Consider the following 25,615-nt stretch of genomic DNA (forward strand, 5'->3'; position numbering starts at 1 on the left):
GTAGTGTCAAAATCAGAAGCCTAGAGAGGGATTGGCTCAGTGGATGAGCAGGGGTCTGAGAGTTTTAGGAGGAGACTTGTCTGGTTTAGTCAAATCTGGTGAAGAAAGAATGGGTAATGTGGTGGTTGGTGGTGGCAGTGGTATTTCTGGACTGATAGTGAGAACAGCTTTGCGATTTAGGCCCTCAAATAGGCATGAAGGTGCTAATGGGGGTGGGTGAAAATGATAGTATTTCAATAGATTTCAGTGATCACTTTCCATATATGTGGAAACAACTAAGAGATTCAGATGCATGTATTAACCTTTTTAAAATGTTTGCACATAGAGGCTTCTTTGGTTTGTGAATAGCTGTTAATTGCAGAGCTTATTTATAAATTTTCTTATACTTTACTTGACACTTTTGCTAAAAAGAGTTCCTCTGTTTTTTGTTTTGTTTTTTTAATGCATGCTATATTTCCATGGTTTCTTTGCAATTTATAAACTGACAGAAATGTTTGAACTACTTTTAGGTACCCCTTCAAAATAGGACAGAGCAATTCCACAGCTGCTTAGCCTTTTATCTCTCCTTGTCTCATATCCTGTCCAAATAGTTGTTTTTCAGTAAATTTCACTTCAGAGGTGGTAAGATGTCTGTATTCCCATATCTTAAAGGTTGTGATTCTTTTGATCTAATTAGTGTAATAATTGATTCCAAAATAATTGATACCAAAAGAAGCCATAAGAGCACTCACTGTACTGTTCTATAACCTGATAGAATTGTTAGCTAAATAATCATTTTTATCATGTTTTTGTGTCAAAATTCTTGATTTATATTTCTCACACTGTGTACATTAGTCAAAGCCTCCATTCTTCATTTTGTCGGTCCGAAATCCCTGCATTTTCCTCATGAATCTCGTGTACGTAGTTCTCTTACAACTTTATACTATGAATCTTTAAGATGCTCATAATTTTTTACATCATGCTTTTTAGCATTTTTTTTGAAAATGTAGCCATTAGCACATTGTGTTTGGATTATTCTCCAGGATTTTTACTGATCTTACAGCTTGAGTTGAAAATTTCTTAATTTTAAGATTTTTGTGGTTTTATTTCAAGGAGAGATGGAAAGTGTATCAGTGAGGAAGGGATGACTGAACATCATTAAATCTGATGAGAATTGATGGTACCATTAGTACTATTAGTAATCTTAGAACCTTGGTGTATTTTTTTTTTTTTTTTTTAGGACAAGCATTTTTGTAAGAACTGGAGTCAAAAGATGGAATAACATTGTTGAAATCTTTTTTTTCTTTTTTTGAGTCAGAGTCTCACTCTGTCGCCATGGCTGGAGTGTAGTGGCATACTCATGGCCACCACAACCTCGACCTGCTGGGCTCAGGCAATTCTTCTGCCTCAACCTTCCAAGTAGCTAGAACTACAGGCACGTGCCACCACACCCAGCTAAGTTTTTGATTTATTGTAGAGATGAGGTCTTGCCAAGTTGCCCGGGCTGGTCTCAAACGCATGGATGGGCTCAGGCAATCCTTTCACCCCCGCCTCCGAAAGTGCTGGTATTATAGGCGTGAGCCACCGCTCCTGGCCATATTGTTGAAATCTTAATGATCCTTATTGTATTTCTGTTATATAGTTAGCATCATGTCTTGTGCAGAGACGTGGCTTAAAACTATATGCAATTCTATAAACACATATTTGATGATGGTTTGTTGTAGAGTCCAAGAAAATACTAGCTAAAATCCTGTTTTAAAAAATGTTGAGGACAAAGATAATTAAATTTTCTTTTTTTGTTTTTTGTCTCTCTATGTTGCCCCGGGATAATTAAATATTCCTTGCTAGTTCGTCTTATCTTTCTTTTGATGTGTTCATCTTTTAGAATTTTGTATTGTTTACTTGGTATTCTACAAATAAAGAGAAAGTCCATTGAGATGTCTGGGTACCTCTTTTATCCCTTAATTTTATCAATATTGTATTGATTTTTTGGAACTTAACCTTTTTTGTGTGTGCTTTCAACTTCACCAGTTTTCCTGATATGGGAATGAAATTGATAATATGGTGTTCTGACTTCTGTTATATTTTGCTAAGTCTTATTATGATCATATTTTCTTTTTTTTTTTTTTTTTTTTGAGTTGGAGTCTCACTCTCGCCCAGACTGGAGTGCAGTGACATGCTCCTGGCCACCGCAGCCTCGACCTGCTGGGCTCTGGTGATCCTTCCACCTCAGCCTTCCAAGTAGCCGGAACTACAGACGTATGCTGCCACACCCAGCTAATTTTTTTATTTATTGTAGAGACAAGTTCTCACCAAGTTGCCCGGGTGGGTCCTGAACCCGCTGGCTCAGGCAATCCACTCGCCTTAGCCTCCCAAAGTGTTGGGATTATAGGCTGAACCACCGAGCCCGGCCATAGTCATATTTTCACAGGATGTCTTTAATGTTTTTCCCAAGTAGATGAAAAAAAACATGTTAGTTTCCCCCTCAGTTTATTTACTCTTTTTTTTGTTTTGTTTCGTTTTTGAGTCGTCTCTGTCACCCAGGCTGGAGTGCAGTGGCACAATCACAGCTCACCACAGCCTGGAACTCCTAGGCTCAGGCTATCCTTCTACTCAGCCTCCTGAGTTGCTGGGACTACTAGTGCATGCCATCTTGCCTGGCTAAGATTGTGTGTGTGTGTGTGTGTGTGTCCGTGCGTGCAGAGAAATGAGGTATTACTATGTTGCCTAGGCTGGTCTCAACTCCCAGGCTCAAGTAATCCTCCTGCCTTGACCTCCCAAAGTGCTGTGATTGTAGACCTGAGCCACCATGCCTGGCTCAGTTTATGTATTCTTGATTCTTATTTCTCAGGTGCCTATTAGTGAATTCTATAGCACTCTGTTTAGTTGGCACACACACATAGATGGTTGTTCTAGGGGCACCTAAATGTAGGTTTAGCAAAGGATTAAACATACATTGGCTTTTTGATGCAATAGACTTGTTATTCATTTCTAAAATCTGCTTTTCTCTTTAAACAGATAAGTGTAAAGCAGGAAATTACTTTTACTGATGTATCTGAGCAACTGATGAGAGACAAGAAACAAATCAGAGAGCCAGTAGACTTACAGAAGAAGAAGAAGCGGAAACAGCGTTCTCCTGCAAAAGTAAGAGAAAATGCTAAGATGGTAGTCGCTAATCTCTTAATCTTAAACTGTCAGCTAACCTTATATGCAGGAACCTGGTTGGACCCTAAGGCAGGTGTAAAAGTCTCCTGTGGTTTAGTGAAGGTGGCATGTTGCACCCACTTCACTAGGAGGGAGGAGGGCGTGCATGCCTGATGGAGATGGTGGGCCATTGCTTCAATTATTCTACTTCTCTTTCATCCATGCCCTTTTTTTTTCTAAAAATGAACTTTTCGTTTCCCATGTCTCTCTTTTCTCTAAAAACGAGCAGGTGGTATGCAGTGCCCTTACTTCTCATGCTCATTAGTTTTACTTACCATGATATTAGGTTTAGGAAAATTTAATGTCAGTTATTCATTGGGCAAAAGTGTGAGATACCTGTAATGGGATGTAGGCTCCATGAGAGTGAGGGCTTCATTGTATTTCAGCTGTATCCCAAGAGCTTGAAGTAGGAGGTATTAAAGGCCCGCCACACATATTTTATGGGCGAATGAATGGATTAGTAAGTAACCAGGTAGCCCAGTAAATACTGTTAGGAGTTACTTGCATTTTTTTTTTTCTCTTTAGTAATGTGATATGCATATTGCAATATGGTATGCAGCACTTTTGGTATTCCTAGGAATTTTCTGAGCTTTACAGTGTATTTGAATCTTTATAGTTAAAAGAAAAGTTGATTTTCACCTTTTTTTCTTCTCTTGTGTAGCTTTTTAAAAAAGATCTTTTTGGGGAGGGGGGGTCAAGATCTTAACTCTATTCCAGGCTGGAGTGCAGTGGCACACTCATGGCTCACTGCAGCCTTGATCTCTTAGGCTCTGGCAACCCTTTCTCATCAGCCTTCTGAGTAGGTGGGACTACAGGTGCATACCACCATGCTGGGCTAATGTTTTAAATTTTTTATAGAGATGAAATCTTACTGTGTTGCCCAGGCTGGTCTCAAACTCCAGGGCTCAAGGTGTCCTGACTTTTTCCCAAAGTACTGTGCCCAGCTGTAACATGATTTTTTTTTTTGATGGCTGCTTGTTTTGTATTTGTGATTTGAAATCATGAGTATCATTATTACTTATTTATTTTGAGTACTTTTGGACTTACTGGTGTGTTGGAGCCAGCTTGTGCTGGCTTGCAAGAGCTGATTTGCAAGCCGATTGCTAAAACCATTGGTAGCTTATAATTAGACATGGTAGGAATATTTATGCCATGGAAATCAGCAAATGTTTCTCTACCCCCTGATTCCCTAACTGGTTGTTAAATATTTACCAGCATACCACTACTTTTGGTATATATATGTATGTCTACTATAGCAAATTTTGAAAAGCATGCAGACTAAAATAACCCATAGTTACTACAATTCCAAGAAAGGACTACTTTGATTTTCTGCCATATTCCCTTTCTTTTTTCAAATTTGTGTGGGTAGATTAATAAATATAGGTTTAACTTTCTGATTTTTGATACAGGTGGTGTATCTAAGCTATTTTTACACTCAAAGTTATTAATGGTTCTAATAAACATTTTGTTAACTGTAATTTTTTGATCTTGTAATGTAATGTAATGTAATCATTGCTCTATTGGACATTATTATGTTGTTAGAGTATTTTTTTTGTTTCCATTTTACTTCATGCTCCACTTACAATATTTGTGCACTTATCTTTGTGCTCTGTTGAATCAAAGGTTGTGAACTTTTAAAAAGATTTCTTCATAATCTCGCTACTTTCAGAAATGTACAGTATATTCCTGCCTGCAGTGTACCTGACTGAGATGTATCTGCCTACACTCTTGCTGGCCTTGAGTATCAGACTTTGTTTTTGTTTTGTTTTGTTTTTTTATAGCTTAAGATGGGAGTCTCATCATTGTTTAAATTTTAATTTCCTCAGTTTTTGGTGACACTAAGTTTTTCATTTTCATTGGCATTTTATATTTTGTGTTTTGTGAAATCATCCATCTCTCTCCTTTCTTTTTTTTTTTTTTTTTTTTTGAGTTGGAGTCTTACTCTGTTGCCCAGACTGGAGTGCAGTGGCCACTCCCGGCCACCACAGCCTCGACCTGCTGGGCTCTGGCGATCCTTCTGCCTCAGCCTTCCAAGCTACAGGCGCGTGCTACCACACCCAGCTAATTTTTTATTTATTGTAGAGATGAGGTCTTGCCAAGTTGCCCAGGCGGGTCTTGAACTCGCAGGCTCAGGCAATCCACTCACCTCGGCCTCCCAAAGTGCTGGGATTACAGGCTGAGCCGCTGAGCCCGGCCATCTCCTTTCTTCCCTTTCTTCCTTTTCTCTCCCCCCATTCTTTTCTTGGGGGTCTTAGTGTTTTTCTCAGTAACTTATATGATACATTTTTTGTCCTTTATATTAGTGAGTAAATCAAGTTCCTAACATATAGAATAATACCAGGTTTTGAGGACGAGGATAATTTCTAAAATGGTTTGTGATAGTGATTGATTTTGCTACTTTGGGTTCACTGCTGATCTATAGGGAATCTATTTCAAGTCTTTAAAAACATGTATGTAAGTTCTACATTTTCCTAGATATTTTATTGCCATGTTTTTCTGGTGCTGTTCTTGAGTGTAATATCTTTCTAAAATTTTAACTAAAACCCAGATTATTATCTTCTAGTTGGGTGTTAAAATCTTTATTTAGGTATGTTCTAGGTGTTTCTCAATATTAGGTCAGATATTTACAAAATTTAATCTATTTTGTTTGACTGAGATACACTCATTTATAATGTTTTATTATTATTGTTATTATTTTTGAGTTGGAGTCTCACTCTGTCGCCCAGGCTGGAGTACAGTGACACGCAGCTCATGGCCACTGCAGCCTCAACCTGCTGGGCTCAGGTGATCCTTACACCTCAGCCTTCCAAGTAGCTGGAACTACAGGCGTGCACTACCATGCCTGGCTTATGTTTTGATTTTTTATTGTGGAGATGAGGTCTCATCAAGTTGCCCAGGCTGGTCTCAAACCCCTGAACTGAGGCAGTCCTCCCACCTCCGCCTCCCAAAGTGCTGGGATTACAGACTTGAGCCACCACGCCCGGCTATAATGTATGGTTTTATAATATTTCTGAAGATATTATTTAAGTATTTATATACCTGTATAGTGGCCAGGTGAAAGATTTGGCTTATTCTAAGTATAAAGTATCTAAGAAAACGTTTTAGGGTACTCATTTTAGGAAATTCTTAGGAAGGTGAAGTGACCAGAAATAATATATAGCAGACAGACATGTAAGAACAACTAACAATTGTTTTTAAAGTGTCCTGGCTGTTAATGTGTAATGGGACAGGGAATGGTTGTGGTCTGTAGTCTCCAGATGAGTGCTTTTTTTGTGTCTAGAGTCTCAGAACTTTGAGGCATCACCAGTGAGTTATTTCATATTTTCTCAGGATTGTGTTTACACTTCAGAGCTTTTGTTAAAGTAATTTGTTATGCCCTTTTTTGTATGACAAGAAAGAGAAACATCTTATGTTTATAAATTTGTAAGTGTTGTTTGTTTTAAATACCTTAAAAATAATTTTAAGTTTTTCAAAGAATAATAATTTGTTATATACTTAGAGGAATCGATTTCACTCTCCCCCAATTCATTTTCCAAATCTTAAATTTTGCCATCACACATATTTTGAATATGTGTCACCATTGTGTAATATTAGATTGGGGATCTGCATAGGAAATACAGCTAAATTAATGTGATAGTTGTTTTTGTTTGTTTGTTTTTTTAGTAAAAATATCAGAGCTTATAAACATCCTACATAAGTGTGGCTCCCTTCAAGATAAGTTTTGTGGTGAAAAGTACTATATCATTATGCCATCTTTAGCTGCCATGGATTCTAAGCAGTAGTTACTTTTTGAATTTTGTCATGTGGAAAAGCCAAGTCATCCTTTTGTTTTATTATGATTATTATTTTGGAAAATGAAAATGGAATAGGAAAGCCTAGTCACCTTAAGGTAGGTTTTATGCTTGAAAATTGCCAAAATATATTTGGTAACATGTCTGATGAAGCAGAGGGTAATTGAGCTAGGGAATATTAGCTAGGTCAAGTTATTTGCCACTATTGTGGGATAAACTGTTTTATGAAATTAAATTTTCTACATAAAAGAAACTTGCCTCTTTTAAATGTCAAACTTATTTTAACCACTTTTTGGGAAATCTTTAGTGTATTGTTTTCTTTTTAAATATAGTGCATTTGAGCATCATTCAGCTTTTAGTGTCTTGGGGCTGACATAAACATTTTTAAAATCACGTATTGTAGTGAGTATTCTGGGAGGACTGATATTTTAGGGCCTTTTTGCCCCTCACCCTGAAAACTCCTGGCTGCTAGACTTAAGTTTTTTACTGCTTATTATTACTTCACTTCTCATTCCTTAATGCCATGCTATTCATTTTTACATTGCTATATCTATGTGGCCTTGTAACATCACTTTCCTTTGCCCTTTTTAGTCTTTTTTTGTTTTCTTGTGAATTAGAACTACAGATATAGCTAAAATTAGTAAAGTGTGTGAAAAGTCTGTATAGACTTAATTCCACTTCAGTGCCTTCACTTCTGTGGTTCTCCCTCCTGGCTCTGCATTAGTCCCTTATAAGGCTTCTTCCAGTACAGGTGCCCAGGCTCTGTCCCCGAAGATTCTTATTCAGAGGGTTTTTTCTGTACTTTTAGAAGAGCAATATGTGGTTATGATGTACACTTAAGTCTGAGAACCTTAAGCCTTGATACTAGAAGTTTCTGGATAAGTGAAGTATTACTGCCTGACCTTGTTATTCATTTGTTATGTAAATTAGGAGATAATGTTTCCCACCTCAGGAGGGTTTAATGAAGATTGTTGGATTAACATTAGTGAGTTCTAAGAATTATTTTCAGAAAAATATAACAATATTTTCTTAATCCAATATTGTATTCTTTTTTGTCTTTTCAAACTTCTTAGTAATTTAATGAGAAAGCAGAACATTTTAATTATATCTTTTCTGAAATGCACCTAATTTATTCAGTTAATTAGAGTGCTTGTTATGTGCCAGGATCTCTTATCAGATGCTAGAGAAAGGAATTGGGTTTGTTAGTTGTAACACTTTAGGTGGTCTTAATAAAAGTTGATTGCTCAGTGTTATGCTAAACTCAGGAAAGAAGAGCATATTTCACACACCAAATTGATATAAATTATATAGAGAGTCCTTTCCCAGCAGTTTATTTTATACTCTTGGTTCCCAGAAAAGATTTGTGATTTTGGTATAGAAAAGATTTTAAATTGAATGATATAAAAATGATGATCATTTAATTAAATGGAGCAGAGAAATAGATGTACCAGACATTGAGCATACTTTCTTCTACACATCACCTTGATTTAGGAAGAAGTGGCTTTAAAGCTGAACCGATAAAATTGTTGATGGGAACAGGAAGTATGGCGTAGTATTTATGAGAGAGCGAAGAAAATTATCAAAATAATATATTGGTATTTTTTAAATCTAATTTTCCCAGAGAGTTGTGTGTTCTGAGTAAAATTGTTTTTCCATGGAACTGGACCCTAACTTTTAAAAAAATTCTGACTTAACCTTTTCTATAACTCAGGGTCATTATGCTGAACATCATTTGTACCATGCTTACAGTACAGCGAATTTCATGTTCTGCCGCTGTCAAAGGCTTGCCAATTAAAATGAAATTTGGTAATGAGTAAAATCTATTGAGAGACAATAAAAAATTTTGAAGAATGCAAGAAAGTGACAATGTAAGGATGGGATGTTAGCAATAACTAGGATGGTATTATTGCTCGGGATAACTTTGTGTTTTAGTTGTGGTTTGTTTGTTTGTTTTTTCTTTTTTTAGTTGGAGTCTCATTCTGTTTCCCAGACTGGAGTGCAGTGGCATGATCACAGCTCACCACAATCTTGACCTCCTGGGTTCAGGCAATCCTTCTGCCTTAGTCTCCTGAATAGCTGAGACCATAGGCTCACACCACCACATGTAGCTAATTATTTTTATTTTTTATAGAAGCAAGGTCTCCTTATGTTGCCCAGGCTGGTCTCAAACTCCTGGGATCAGTCAATCCTCCTGCCTTGGCTTCCCAAAGTGCTGGAATTACAGGCATAAGCCACCAATTTTGACCAAAGAACTTTGTTGTTTTGTTGCATGTCTTTGGAGTTGCACTGTTCTTCCATTTCTAATTGGATTTGGAGAGTAAAGAGAATTGTAAAAACTCTTACTCGCCACCCCCAAATGCAGTAAAACATCTCATAATAGGCAAGAACTTTGAACTCTCTCTCCTCTCAGTCATCTTTGGTGTTTTGCTGGCTTAAAAATTGATTTTGATTGACTTAGGAATATATGATAAAACCTGTAACCATTAATTTAAAGCATGCTTCAATAATTTTAGTAGTACATATTATAATGTGGAAAATCAGGTCTGCCTTTTAAGAGAGCAAAACTTTTTCTCATTGAGGAGTATCAAGTCTCAATTATTCAATGGCAGTGAACCTTAAGGGGTGAAAAATCTCTGAATTGCAGAGTTTAGAGGTTTGCTGAATGAAAATGGATATATTATTAGAGATAACGCCATATATGTACATATAGTTTGTTAGCTGGGAATAGATTTGTCTCGAAACAAAAAATATATTAACAATGGACATGAGATTAAGAAGGCAGATTAACTGAGTACTGTTGGGTATTGAAAATTTTTTCTGTAGAATCCTGTTTAAAATTTATTACACAGATAAGAAAAAAATCAGATTTGTTGAATAATGTTTAGACTATTACTAATTTCTCCACTTGGTAAAGCCTGATTGCTTGGTCTTGATAATATGCTGCATTTCTCCCAAAGTGGCAATGACAGGAGGCAAGATACAGCATCCAAAGACACTGTAGCAGGCATCTCAGAATTTAAATCTTTTTTTCCTCTCATGTTTTGTCACTTGTGTCTGGAATTTAAATCTTTAAACTTCGTATTACTCGATTGTAATGGTATTTATATGTTGAGAAAAAAAAGAAAAGCAAAAATATTGTATGGTACCAATAGCAGGTAAGGCTACTAATTTCGAAGGCAAGCATACTCATCTGGTAGATCACATTTGACTAAAAGAGCTTGAAAGGGTGTGAGCAAGAAAAGAAGCCAAGTCTATACCAAGGAAGAAAATTTTGCCTGCATTAATGTGCTATTTTTGTTCTGCTAAGGGACTTTGTTCTTTGCCTTTCCACCTCTCTGGCACTGCTCAGTGTCTGAAGACTGAAAAATTGAAAAGTATTGCTTTTAGTAAAAATTTTAAAAATGAATAGAGTAGTTGCTGTGAAGGATGCTTGGTATGGATAGCAGGCAGTTGTGTCAGTAGACTGGTACGGAGTTTCCACTGTGCTCCAGACACCATTTTTGGACACTGGATTATAGGGGTTAATCAAACAGACAAAATCAGGTGGATATGTTTAAAACAAAGTAACAATTGGAAGAGCCAATTCAGATGGTGCTCATTTGAGTCAAGATGAATTTTACTGTGTCCTTTGTGAACAAAGATGTTTGTTACTCTGGCCTAAGACAAGAGAAGAAAGGAAAGGAAAACATAAAATGTCCAAAGATTTGGTGTTTCTGTGTTTGATCTTATAAATATGCTAAATTTTCCACGAGGTAGTGGTAACTGTTTCATCCATAAATTCGCCTTGAATTAAGGCTTGAATCTACAATGAAGGCAGCATTACCTCCTGTGCCAGAAAACAATGACCTAGAACTCCTTAACTCTTCATAAAAGGGCTTTGTACAGTCCAGGATTACATCCGTTTCACATTAAGCAACTTGGGCTGGATTTGTTCCTTACAAAGCCTTTCCTTCCAGTTGCTATGCCACAGAAAGCCATTGAACTGCCATGTTTTTTGGCACTTGGATTTTCTTAGTTGCTATCAACATATGTAAAAAGAAAAATACCTGGTGCTATCTTGTTTTCAGTTCCATTTTATGTAAAATATTTAACATCTTTTAATTATTTGTTTTATGTTAGACATATTTTGAATCATATTTTAAAAGATTTTGCATTTTCTCTTTTTGCACAGTGTTAACTTGCTTATTATTATGTGACTTGGAGGAGTTGAAAAAATTTTAAACTGGCTGGCCAGAGATGAAACTTTCTATTCTCACTGACTCTCTTCAGGAAGCTGTGACACCCACTTCCATTCTCCTGCCAAATGTTTCCCTTCTATGACTTTGGTGCATAGACTTTAAAGCATTGTTGACCACATTGGCAGTTTGCCCAGAACCCAAATGCCCTGTATAATTTGCATAATAATTACCACTTATTTGCATATAGTATAGGCTGAACTGTCTTCTTGAATTTAAAGTAAAAAAATATTTTTAATGGTTAAAGCCTTTTTTCCCTACTTACTACTTTTTTCTGGGCTTAAGAAGGGGTCAGAGCTGTGTGCTTGCAGGCCCTAATTGGTTTCTAGTCTTTTGTATTTAAGATGCTTCCCAGATTCTCCACCTGTGTTGGACAGTTACTCAGATCCCATTCTATATGCCCCACCTCCAGCATTATTTCCTCACTGGCCATGCCCCTACTGATCTTATCTCCTATTTTCTTTGCTTCTATTTGCTGCTGCATCTTTACTTCTGCCATCATTTTATTTTCCTCTCTTCAATAATGAAAAAGGTATCATTTATTTGTTTCACTCTGCCATGTGTCTGATAAGAGGCGGTTTAATGTTGCGTATTGAACAAGTTGTTGATAAATTGAAATACATAAGGTGAATCTCTCTCCTGGTACCATCCAGAACAGGCTTACAGTATTCTCAGTCTCAAGAAGCCCATGAAGATAAGGTTGATTTGTTTCCTCTTTCCTAAAGCCACATCTAATTTATTTATTTGACAAATATTTTTAGGGATATGTTTAACAATAATTTCATACTTCTAGAATAATCTTAGAGATCCTGGCCTGAAACAAATTCTGCCCTATTATTACTTGAAAACCAAGTTTTCTTTTTTTTTTTTAAAGTAATTAGTAAGCACTTATATGGTTAAAAAAATGTGTATGTAACAATAAATTCTTCCTTCCACTTTATCTCTTATCTGCCCAATTCCCAGGCCGTCACAATCAAGGTTATATATATTTTATGTATATTCATCTCTAGTAGTTTGTATGCATATGCAAATATATATGTATTCATATGTGTACTCTTTTGTATATAAACACTGGCAAAATTGTACACTGGATTCTAAACCTTGCTTTTAAAAAAATAATATTCTTTTCATGTAAATATATTGAGCGTTCTCATTTTATTTTATAACCCCATAATAAATCATAATAATTTTCCATGATTTATTTAGCCAGTCCTATACTGATTGATATTTAGTTGATGTTTAAGCATAGGCTTTTTTTCCTGCATATATGAGAATTTGAAATTGAAAATATAGCTGTGCTTACCCTAGCAGAGAATATTTAGGGATACCATTAGGCATCAGCATTCCTGGGGCAGGGAGGCAGATTGGTGAGATCTTACTTAACCAGCTTCTGAGGTTTTATTGGTAATTTTCACCCATTCTGAGTCACATTGTATTTTCCTACCATTAATGATAACATGATTCTAATAGTCTTTTCAAGATTATTTAAGAAAAAGTATTTCATAATTTCTGGTGACTATTGTTTGCATTATCTTTTTTTAAAAATTCATATCTAATTACATTTTTAAAACTTATTTCTTTTGTTTTTGCCTTTTTTTAAACTAGATCCTTACAATAAATGAGGATGGATCACTTGGTTTGAAAACCCCTAAATCTCATGTTTGTGAGCACTGCAATGCTGCCTTTAGAACGAACTATCACTTACAGAGACATGTCTTCATTCATACAGGTATTTCTTGAATTAAAATGGACTTATGGCCATTTGAAATTATTATCTTTGTTATTTTCATCTTCGTGTAAACATCATTTATTCCTAAAAATGTAGCTAGTCTGACTTTCCAATTCAGAGATTTCATAGGCCAGGATGTCAGAAGGAAACTAGGGAAAACTCTTAAGTGAAAAAACAGTTAGTGTGGATGTATAAAATTAAATAGTCTTAATTGGAGACTTACTTGGATTAATGTGTTTCTTTTAGCTAGAGAAATGATTAAAGAATGCATTATTAAAATCCGTTAGCATTCTTTTTGTGTGTGTGTGCAAGATTTTCAGGCAGAGTTTAAAGTATGGATTTGGAAATCAAATATAAAAAATGATAGCTAAATCCATGAAGTTGTAGAGAATGGAATTAAAGACTGATTGCAGACCTTTGGGTAAATAAACTAGACATATAAAATAAATTGGAAGAGAAAAAAAAGACAGTAATAAGGGAAGTTTGATGAAGCTGGAAGATATAGTGCCCCAGAAGTCAAAAAGAGAATTCCAAGCAGGGCATGATCAACAGTGTCAAAGCCCTCAAAGAGGATAGAGAGCATTAGAGGATTGAGGGGGGAAAAATCCTTGGAATAAATAGCAAGGAGATCACAAGTAGCTTTTCAGAAACAGAGCATAAGAGTTAATCCACTGAGATTTAGGGTAGACTACTCTTTAAAGAAAGCATTGTAGTGAAAAAGAAGGAAAGGAATAAGGTAGGAGTGTTTCAGGATTGAAACAAAGTTTCTCAGCATAGAGCAGGTCAAAGAATATTTTCCTTAAAAGGAAATGCTCCAGCAGAGAGGGAAGGTTTGAAGAGACCGGATTTTTTTTTTTTTTAAAAAGTTGTTTAGAAAGTTCTGAAGGTTCTGAAGAAAATAGGTGAAAGAGCATAAAGGAGTGGTTAACCATGGAGAACAGGATGGGTGCATCTTCTCCAGATAAAAAGGAAGAAAAGATTTTGAAGATACATAAGGTAAATTGTAGAGTCCTTTTCACCCCATGATTTTTACGTTCTGTTTTAAATTGTTTTACTTGTTTTTTCCTTGAAGATATAGGTCAAATTTAATCTCATTTTTATGTGGTTGTGAGAATATGAATTTTTAAATCCTGGGGAAAAATTTGAGAGGAAATCAAATTCTGTTACATTCATGAACAATGTCAAAATTTTTTTATGGCGTTTTGGAATTCTCCAAAATCTGGGCTTCTAAGATTTATCTTTCCTCAGAAATAGTAACTAGAAACTGTTGTTTTGTCCAGTAACTAATATATGGATGTGAAATTATTTTAAGGCGAAAAACCATTTCAATGTAGTCAATGTGACATGCGTTTCATACAGAAGTACCTGCTACAGAGACATGAGAAGATTCATACTGGTGAGTGTTACCATCCTTACTAGGGTCATTTAAATGACTATTTCAAATGTAGGGAATAATTTTAAATAAGTAGTAGTGGCTTGTTGGCCCTTTTATTGGTTTAGACAGTAAGTCATAGCTTATATTTTTTCTTCCTTCAGTAAATCAGTGTTAACTGTTAAAACTTGGCTTTAATGTCCAAGTCCAGTAAATTACTTTGAAAAAGAGTTTCATAATAACCTAAAATGTCTTCTTAAAGTGGCAAAAGGAAGGAAGGTCTTCTGAAATAGCTCTTTCCTTAGGTGTTTAACAAGTTTAGAGTAGAGAAAGTTATCATTCATAATTATCATCATTTAGTCTGGGAAAGGAATCAAAATGCCTGAGCCCTATGGAAGCAGTACAATTCATATTCATTTATCCCCCACACACACCCCTTTTCCTTTCCTCCCTCCTTCCCTCCCTCCCTCCCTTCCTTCCTCCCTTTCTCCTCCTCTCCCTCTTGTCTCCCTCTCTGTCTGTCTCTCTGTCTCCCTCTCTCTCTCTCATATAGCTTACCATTTAAACACATAATCTTGAAAAGTTGGTAACTGCCAATTTCTTAGTCAAGTTGTTAATGATTTAGAAATATTCTTAAAGCTCCCTATAAAGAAGCCCATAAAGCCCATACCTTAAAAATTTGTCTCATTTTAAAGCAAATATTTATTTTCATATTTTTGACAAATGTAAAAACAGCTTTTTTTTTTGCATCAGAGTCTTACTCTGTTGCCTGGGCTGGAGTGCAGTGGCATGCTCATGGTCACCACAGCCTCCATCTGCTGGGCTCAGGCAATCCTGCCACCTCAGCCTTCCAAGTACCTGGAATTACAGGTGCACACCACCATGCCCAGTTATTTTTTTTTTTAATTTATTGTAGAGATGAGGTCTTGCCATGTTGCCCAGGCTAGTCTCGAACCTGTGGGCTCAGGCAATCCTTTCACCTCGGCCTCCCAAAGTGCTGGGATTACAGGTGTGAGCCACCATACCTGGCTAAAAACAACTTTTATAAGTAATTTTTATTTAGTGGACTGCAGACTTTTGACCTTTTTTGTCTCTAACTAAGGATGGTGAAAATATTTCTTTAGATTTGATTTCCAGTGTTTTGCTTTTGTGATGGAATAAAAGCAGAGTGGATGAATTTGTATAACTTTGATTTTTACATTTAAATAGAATTGAGAATTATGATGATACCATATTATAAGAATATTGAAAATGATAAAACTCTTTATATTTTTCTGTTTTAAGTACTCAAGCATCTGTCCGGTGTTGTTATTTAGATGTTTTCTCATGGTATCTGCAGTATCTGTGAAATGACAGCTTGTCATATAGAAGCAACCTTTCTACCTAATAACTTTCCTTCAGCCGAACTTGGTGGCTCAGCCTGTAATCCTGCGCTTTGGGAGGCCGAGGTTAGTGGATTGCCTGAGCCCGCGGGTTCGTGGCCGCCTGGGCAACTTGGCGAGACCTCATCTCTACAATAAATCAAAAAATTAGCCAGGCATGGTAGCGCGTGCCTGTAGTTCCAGCTACTTGGAAGGCTGAGGCGGAAGGATTGCTGGAGCCCAGCAGGTCGAGGCTGCGGTGGCCAGGAGCGTGCCACTGCACTCCAGTGTGGGTGACAGAGTGAGACTCCAACTCAAAAAAACAAACAAAAATAATTTTCCTTCAACTTTTTTTGCTCCTAAAAAGAAACCTGAATATGATTGGTCTGCTTAAATGAAACTGCAACTGTGCAGCACATCTGCATGCTTTGATGTTCTACTTTTTAAACATCATTTTGCACATCACTCATTTCAGTTTAAGTAAACAGGTATTCATCTCTTTGAGATGGAAGGAAGTATACTAGGCACTGAGGGAGAAAGAATATTTTATGCATTTTGTGTGACTGATAGCTAAATTTAAATTACTAGACAATAGTAAGTCCTGATTAGATAAAAATGATAGTAGTTAAATTTTTTTTTGTATTTTTAATGATGATTTTGATGTTTTACTCATTCATTCAACAAAAATTTACTGAGCCTCCAATATTTTTCAGGCACTAGAAGTAGAGATAACGTAAGGCAGTTTCTTTGCAGTTTACAGTCTTATGAGAAAGACAAACTTATAAACAAGTACAGTGTAATTAAGTGTTCTAGAGTTTTATACAAAATTCTCAAAATATTGTGTCCTGAGGACGAGGCACATGTGTTGTCTGTTGAAATATACTAAGGGAAGGTATCACAGAAAAACAGTATGAGACTAAGTTAAGAATATTTTTGCATGGATGGGGGGTAGGTGTGCATTTGAAACAATACTTACCCTTATTGCACTCTAATATTTTTGTTTTAGTGCTTTTTTTTTTTTTTGAGTTGGGAGTCTCACTCCATCGCCCAGGCTGAATTGCAGTGGCTCGCTCACCGCCACCCCAGCGTCAACCTACTGGGCTCAGGTGATCCTTCCGCCTCAGCCTTCCAAGTAGCCGGAACAATTAGTGCCCTACCACGCCTGGCTAATTTTCTTTTGATTTATTGTAGAGATGAGGTCTTGCCAAGTTATACAGGCTGATCTTGAACCTGCGGGCTCAGGCAATCCACTCGCCTTGGCCTCCCAAGTTCTGGGATTACAGGCTGAGCCATTGAGCTCAACCGCATTCATGAGGAATCTTGGAATTAAATAGGGTATAATGAATAGTTAATGTTTTATTTTATTTATTTTTTTGAGTCGGAGTCTCACTCTATTGCCCAGACTGGAGTGCAGTTGCATGCTCACAGCCACTACAGCCTCGACCTGCTGGGCTCAAGCGATCCTTCCACCTCAGCTTTCTAAGTAACTGGAACCACAGACATGTGCCACCATGCTGGCTAATTTTTTTGATTTATTGTAGAGACGAGGTCTTGCCAAGTTGCTCATGCTGGTCCCTGGGCTCAGGCAGGCCTTTTGCTTCTGCCTCCCAAAGCGCTGAGATCACAGGCATGAGTCACCATGCCAGGCTTATTTTATTTTTCTAAATTCCTCTAAATAGTATGCCTCAGAATAACTATCCTAATATTCTATAATGCCAAATTATGGTTGCTTTTTAGTTGTGGAAACTTGCATAATTTATTTTTTATTTCAATTAGTAAAAATGTGATGAAACCACTTCTATGTGTAGAAAAGTTTTTATAAATGATTTTCCTCCCAAAAATAAAAGACATTTTGAAAATAAATCACTCAGAATTATACATGCCCCCCAGGTTTTTTTTCCTCTTAAAATTTTTTTAAGGCTTTAGTTCTTGGATATATGCAGCTTTTTCTATATTTGATGGAGACCAAAAAAAACCTGGAATTATGTTGGAGGGTGGGCCCCTTTTAATACAGGCTTCCCTTGCTAGGTATGTGTTCTAGGAACCCATCAGCATCAGTATCCTTGCTAGTGTTGTGAGAGACTGCGTTTAAACATCAATGAGGTTTTTTTGGGAGATTCTTTCATCACGTTTGCCCATTTCATGATGGATGATTTACAGACTCAACTGCCCACGCTGCACTTGAGTGTTCAGTAGTTTTTGACCAAAAACAGCATGACCCCTATGCCCCACCACCCCCATTCACCTGGTCTCACCCCAAGTGACGTTTTTTTGTTTCCCCGGACAAAAAAGGTTCTCAAAGGGAAATGTTTTGCCAATGCAGGTGAAAGTAGATAAAAACAGCAGAAGCACTAAAAGGCATCAAAATTGATGAGTTCAAAACTGTTTTGAGCAGTGGGAAGAGCATCTCAATAGGTGTTTCACATCAAACAGAGAGTACTTTGAAGGTGACTGAAGTCTGAACATGTAAGAATAAATACACAATTCTTTATAGATAAATTCCAGGGGTTTTTTTGGGTCCCCCTTCGTATTCTTTTAGAAAAATACTTAGTTCCTTGAACTCAGACACCTGAAGTCCTTCAGGATTTTCCAGTACTTGAAGCTGCCTTTTTTTACAGTAATTACTGCATATTTTTTCAGAAACCAGTTGAGTGGATCACGAACATTCATGTCTTCAAATCATGAATTAAATTTTTAGATGTCTGGATTGGCTAACAACACAATTTTTTAATTTGTTGGTAATTTTATTTTTTCATTTGACTGATTTTGAATGGCACTTAGGCTTTTTTTTTTTTTTTTTAAAGTCAAGGCCTTACTCTGTCACCCAGCCTGGAGGTCAGTGGCACAATCACAGTTTACTACAGCCTTGACCTTCTAGGCTCAGGTCATCCTTCTGCCTCAGCCTCCTCACTAGCTAGGACTACCACCACCCTCAGCTAACTTTCAGATTTTTTTTTTTTTTTTGTAAAGATGAGATCTTGCTATGTTGCCCAGACTGATCTTGAACTTTTGGGTTCAAGCAATCCTCCTGTCTTGGCCTCCCAAAGTGTTGGGATGACAGGCATGAGCCACTGTACCCAGCAACACTTAAACTTTGGGCAAAGAACAGCTGACAAAATGCACTGTCTGATTTGGACACAATTATAATGAAGAAACAGAATTTAGAATCTTTAGGATGAAATTTATCAAGGTTATCCTTATTTTTCTGGATACTTTTAAGATCTTTACATGTTATCTCTCCGGAGTTTCTGTTTTTTAAAAATGCTCAAATAATCATTTCAACCCGTATTTGAATTTTATGAGTGTTGTGACATTCTTTTCTTCTTTGACAGGTATCATAATAATAGCAACAGCTTCTAAATATTTTGTAACTTGCTTTGCTCTTCTGTAGATCTTTTGGAGTCTAACGTCATGATGCTGCTAAGAAGCAAGTGTAGGTCACAGGATTGACATAGTAATGCAGTGCTAGGTGGTTATTTATCTAGCTACCTTTATCGCCCATGCTGCTTCCATTATTAGTTATTAGTACAAGTACTTCCCATTCTTTATTTCCTGTATTACTTTATACCTTGTTTTTTTCTTAACTGATATATTCTGTCTCTCTTATCCTTAGCTGTATAAAATAGCTGGTAGACAAAAGTTTTATTCCCCCCCAACCATATATTGTCATCCCACTTTAAATTCTTTACAGGACCTACTTAATTCTTCACTCACTTTTTATTACCTATTTTGATTTCTATTTTTCTAAGGGCACTTAAAAGACAGGTCCTTTCAATGTGCATTTTTAATTATTCCAGAAAATATATTCAGTCAACTCTTAATTACTTAGGGGCAAATTGACCAGGTTGTAGGAAAATTATTTAAAATTTAAAGCGACAGAGGCATTAATGAAAAATAGACACAAAAAAATAACACATTTATTGCTATTGTTTGAAGCCACGCAGTACTCTCTATGGGCCTATTGTGCTTATATAATGGAGGAACTGTTCTCCCTTAAAAATCAATTATGTATGTTCTTGCTCACTTCATCTACTTTTTAGTTCTTTATCAATGGATAAAAGGGAGAACATGGAGTCAGATCAACTGTAACTCTAAAGTCTTGAAAAAGTCTAAATTTATTCCTGTAGAAAAGTCCTGCTTTGCTCTACCTGTTCTTCAGACATTTTATTTTTTAAATGATAACTGGGGGAAATAGACAATGAACCCATAGGAACTAGCAACTGAAAGGTGTTATCTTAAAATGTTAGAATTCAATGACAAATGCAAGGGTTTGCCTTATTTAGAAGCCATGGATATGAATACTAGGAACTCTCCAGCAGACATTTGAGGTGCTGTTATTAAGGAGATGAGGTGCCAAGCAAGGATGGAGAAAGGAGTGATTGTTACAGGGAGGGCCAGAGGCTTGCAGCAACAAAAAAAAAAAAAGAAAAGAAAAAGCATTAGTAATAGACTGTTTTCTGGAAAAATAACGTTTTAGGTTCATCTTCCCCCTTGTATTTTAGGTGATACTTTGTATTTGAAAGCTGTTAAATCTCCTTTGTTTTTACATTCGGTTGACAGTTCTTGGAATATTGTGTATAAACTTAACATTTATGTTAAATAATTACCCTGCTGAATTAAGAGTTGAAGCTACTGATTCTGTAACACTCTGGGTTTACTTGCTCAGCAGTGTTCAGGTTTTAGACTGAATTAATTAGCCATTAAATTTTTTCCTCCTGTAGGAAAGTAACTTCTGAAACATATCTCCATCTTTCTTTCCCTTGCCTCATTGAAACAGTTGCTTTTACAATGAGATTTCTTAGTAGTACCACCATCACATTCTACCAAAGTATGGCATTAAGGTCCTGAACAAGACTTTAAGACTAAAAATGGAATGAAATGGATATACAAGACATTTCAAAGGATGAATAAATACAGATAAAGTTTAATAGCAGTTAAACAGAAGTAATTGGAGTAAAGCTAGTATAGGGCCATAGTTTTCAAACATTTTTTGTTGAACCATGGTTTTCAAGTGAAATCTTAAATGAGAACAACATCAATAGTCAATTAAAAAACAAGACAAATGATTTTAAATGGTTTTCTTGACTGTTGATAAGTTGACAAATGGTACCAATTACTATGATCTGTTTCTACCCAAAGAACACTTCTGACACCAAATGTGTGGGGTTTTTTCCTCATGACAACAAACACTTCTCCAACTTTCTGGACAGCAACTACCTGGAGTTAGCATCAGATCCTGCAAGTTAAGGGCTCAGTCCCACAAAATGCAATCACAAGTTCAGGCTTGCTGGACTTCGGACCAACCAGCTATGCATCAAGGGTTCCCATGATCCTTTCCTAGAGTTTGGTAATTTGCTAGAACAGCTTGCAGAACCCAAGAAAGCATTTACTTACACTTACCGTTGTATTATAAAGGTTATGAATGAACAGCCATGCCTGGTTAATCTTTTGATTTATTGTAGAGACGAGGTCTCACCAAGTTGTCCAGGTTAGTCTTCAACCCCTGGGCTCAGGCAGTCCTCTCATCTCCACCTCTCAAAGTGCTGAGATTACAGACGTGAGCCACTGTACCTGACTGACCATCTTCCATCTTGAAGCTACCTAGGATCCCATCAAGAGTTGCCTCAGAATAAAAGAGGCACAGATCACCCAGGAAATTCCTAGGGATTTAGGAGCTCTGTGTTAGGGACAAAAGACACTTCTACCACTCAGGAAATTGCAAGGATTTTAGGAGCTCTGTGCTAGGAACTGGGACAAAGACCGAATATTAGAACAAAAGATGCTTCTACCATCTCAGTCACTCAGGAAATTACAAGAGTTTTAGAAATTCTTTGTCTGGACCTGACAATAAAGATCAAATATGTATTTCTAATTATGCTGTACCAATATTAACCCATTTTTATTTATTCAAGAAGTCAATACTGAGTTTGAAATGAATAGGCAATAATATTTTCAAAATGAAATTATACATTTTAAATGGATGAATTGCATGGTATGCAACTTAAATATCAATAAAGCTGTATTTTTAAAAAGCCTATATATTTGAAATAACTTGAAAAACCATTTCAAAAATAGCCTGAGATACATCTGCTAAGTTGAGTTATAGCCAGTGGTAGGAAAACACCCATCATTGTGGAACAAGTATGGAACAGTAAGCTCATGGCTTTTCATGGTAGTATTTGTGAGCAATAGTTGTGGAAAACATTTGAATACATTGTGTGTTATTGCACCAACAGTGTCATAGTGAACTTTATTTGCTTTAGTGGACTTACCCGTTATCAGTTCTGTGATTTTTTTGTCAAGATATAGATGCTGTATGTTCCGACTTAACCTATTGTACAACAGTTTCATATTTTAGCAGTGGTAAAGTTTTATGGGGAATTTATTTTAGTGCAGAGCCAAGATTAATTAACCTTTTTTTGAATGAATAGAACCACTCTCAATTCCTACAGAATGGCTTTAGAAATTAGCTTTTGCTGAAGATTTGAAAATGTTTCTTAATAAGTTTAATCTAATATCACAAGAGAAAACAGTGCTTACATGTGAGACTTCTACCATGATAAAGTTATTTTGACAGCAGCTACTGTTGAATCACTAAAGGCTTCTTTATGTACTTCCCATGTTATAAGTTAGAACAAGAAGCAAAATCTCCATTTCCACACAGATATGCAGTGAATATATTTTCCAAGCTCAAACTACAGTTTCATCAGTTTTTGGACCTTGATGCAAATACAAAAAAAAATTTCCATGTTTCAGAATTCATTTGATTGTGCAATTCCACCTAATCTTCAATTGGAAATAATCTGTAATAAAGTACATGCTAAAAGGCAAATGTCAAGAACCTAATAGAATTTGACAAATGCCATTCAAGTGTTGAATAATGCTTGATAGAATTATATTTTTATGAATTAATTTCAGTACCTGTCTTTGTGATATGCTTGTAAAATCTCACTGTAGATCAGCATTAATGTAAACATTTGTAATATAATGATAAGGAACACTAAGCCAGGTGCGGTAACTCACACCTATAATCCCAGCACTTTGGGAGGTGGAAGTGAGAGGATTACCTGAGCTCGGGTTCCAGATCAGCCTGAGCAACATGGCGAGACCTCGTCTCTACAATAAATTTTTAAAAAAAACCAGCCAGGTGTGGTAGCACATGGCCTGTGGTTTCAGCTACTTGAAAGGCTGATGTAGAAGGATCTCCTGAGCCTAGCAGGTCGAGGCTGCAGTGGCCATGAGCATACCACTGCACTTCAGCCTAGGTAACAGAGTAAGACTCCAGCTCAAAAAAAAAAAGATAAGAAACACTAAATTTGAAGCCCTATTCAGCAAAGTATTACCTTTCCCCATTAAAAAAGAATTCCAGCCTTTTTATTAGTATACCTGTTTGGTAAAAAATTATGCATTATTATCACTATTGTTTGAACTTCATCAATACAAGTTTTGTGGAAATTTTTTTTTGTGTTATGAGTATGTTTATGATATTCTTGATTTTACCTCTTGGTCCACAAAGCCTAAGACTGTCTGGCCCTTTATAGGAAAGATTTGTCAAATCCTGTCAAAGATTATTCTTTCAGTGCCCTACATCTGCTTTGTTGGTGATATTGTAATTTATTCTACTTCCGTCATGGTTATGCCTTAGACAAGTGCTTGCTAGCCTTTGGTCTTCCTGTAATTTCAGTTTCTCATTTTCCAAGTGCTACCTCCTATCATTCCTACTCATGTCATCTAATACTTAGGTTTCAGCAGTCCTTTGTCTCTACTAGGAGCTACAATCCAGTGATTCTATTTCCTTTTCACTCTTCCTCATTTTCCTCATATCTTCACTTTTCTGACCTGGTTTAAGTTTTGTTATTACTGATCATAATCACCCCCTTGCTGACACTGATGCCTATCTGCCCTTCTTATCCTTAGTACTAACTTGTCTCAATTATAACGTTAGGTACATTTAGTTATTTTTCCATTCACCTGACTGTTGTATTCTAACAGAAAGCTATGCTGAATTAGGGTCACTTTAAACGTTAAGTGTGACCGGGTGCAGTGGCTCATGCCTATAATTCCATCACTTTGGGAGGCTAAGGCGGGAGGATTACTTGAGCCCAGGAGTTCCTGCCACCCTGGGCAATGTAGTGAGAACTTGTCTTTACAAATAATCAAAAAATTAGCTGGGCATGATGGCGCGTACTTGGAGTCCCAGCTACTCAGGAGACTGAGGTAGTAGCAGCTGCTTAAACCCAGGAGTTGGAGGCTGTAGTGAGTGGTGCGCTCCAGCTTGGGCAACAGTGAGACCCTGACTCCAAAAACAAAAATAAAAACAACTTTAAGTGGGCCCTTAACGCCTACTGGAAATGATTTCCCACTCATCTAGATTGGCTTCAGCCAATGGGCCACTTACACCTATCTGTTGTAATTAAAATTATATTGGAACAGAGCTATACCAGTTTCTTTATGTTTTACCTGTAGCTGTGCTCCCCCTCCGTAACAAAAATTGGGGAGCTGTGACCGAGATTGTATGGCCTCTCAAAAGCTAAACTTTTTATTATCTGGCCTTTTCAGAAAATACCTGTTAACCTTTCTCCCAAACAAATGTTCCAAACTTTCTCCTTTCCATAAACCTTCAACACTTCCCTGACCCCTCTCACTTTCAACTGATTGCCTACTTCCTGTATCTCTGAGAAAATTGAAGTAATCAGAAGAAAAATCTAGTAAGTTTTTAGTATCACATCTGCTCATCAATGAGGTGGCAAGTTTTGATCTTTTGGAGGAAGATGGGCCAATAGTGATTTATTTTATAAAATAGCTGAGGATCTTTTTCAGTATTTTGTCTAGATATGAATATAGATAGTTTAAATCTTGATTTTCCATGTAAGGGAAGTATATTTTGTTGACTTTGGACTTCTTTTAACATATAAGTTACATTACAACAAGCTTTGCCATTTTTATTATATAGTTCTGTGAATTTTGACAAACACATACATTTATGCAACTACCACTACAATAAAGACTCAATAGTTGTCACTCCACCAAATTCCCTTGTACTTTGTGAAGTACAAGAAGTCAACCTTTCCCGTACTCCCATCCTGTGACAAGCAAGCACTGATATATTTTCTGTCTTGGTAGTTTTGCCTCTTCCAGAACATCATATAAATGGAATCATATGATATGTAGCCTTTTGATTCTGACTTCTTTCACTTAGCATAGTGTGTCTTAAAGTCATCTTTGTTGTTGATGCATCAATAATTCATTCCTTTTTATTGTTGAGTAGTATTCCACTGGGAAAATACCTTGGAGTGGAATTGCTGGGTCATATAACAAATGTAACTGGGCTTGGTGGCTCAGCCTGTAATCCCACGCCTTTGGGAGGCTGAGGTGAGTGGATTGCCTGAGCCCGCGGGTTCGAGACCCGCCTGGGCAGCGAGACCTCATCTCTACAATAAATCAAAAAATCAGCCAGGTGTGGTAGCGCATGCCTGTAATTCCTGCTACTTGAAAGGCTGAGGTGGAAGGATTGCCAGAGCCCAGCAGGTCGAGTCTGTGGTGGCTGGGAGCGGCCACTGCACTCCAGTCTGGGCGACAGAGTGAGACTCCAACTCAAAAAAAAAAAAAACCAAATGTACACCTGTACCTTATTTTATTGCACTTCACTTTCCTATGCTTCACAGATAATGTTTTTAAAAAATTAAAAGTTTGTGGCAACAGTACATTGAGCAAGACTGTTGGTGCCATTTTTCCAACAGCTGTGCTCAGTGTCACATTTTGGTTATTCTTGTAATAGTTCAAACATTTTCATGTTATTATTTCATTTGCTACAATGATTTCTGGATAGTAATCTTTGATGTTACTATTGTAATTGGGGGTACCATGAACTGTGTCCATATAAGGCAGTGAACATTAACTTAATAAATGTGTGTGAGGCCAGGCTCGGTGGCTCAGTCTGTAAT

The 25,615-nt window shown here is 36.7% G+C and overlaps 1 protein-coding gene across 5 annotated transcripts in view; it reads left to right on the forward strand.

Annotated features, from left to right (window-relative positions):
- Nucleotides 1-25,615, forward strand: part of ZNF148 (zinc finger protein 148) — a 141,334-nt gene that overhangs the window by 81,666 nt on the left and 34,053 nt on the right. For all 5 annotated transcript variants that reach the window (XM_021706358.1, XM_021706357.1, XM_008072874.2 and 2 more), the window contains 3 exons: nt 2,998-3,123; nt 12,815-12,938; nt 14,251-14,334. In XM_021706358.1, the coding sequence (XP_021562033.1) occupies nt 2,998-3,123; nt 12,815-12,938; nt 14,251-14,334 (334 nt within the window). The remainder of the gene's footprint in view (nt 1-2,997; nt 3,124-12,814; nt 12,939-14,250; nt 14,335-25,615) is intronic.

Source organism: Carlito syrichta, unplaced genomic scaffold (assembly GCF_000164805.1).
Source record: "Carlito syrichta isolate Samal-C Ts95f unplaced genomic scaffold, Tarsius_syrichta-2.0.1 Scaffold315477, whole genome shotgun sequence".
NCBI classification, from domain to species: Eukaryota; Metazoa; Chordata; class Mammalia; order Primates; family Tarsiidae; genus Carlito; species Carlito syrichta.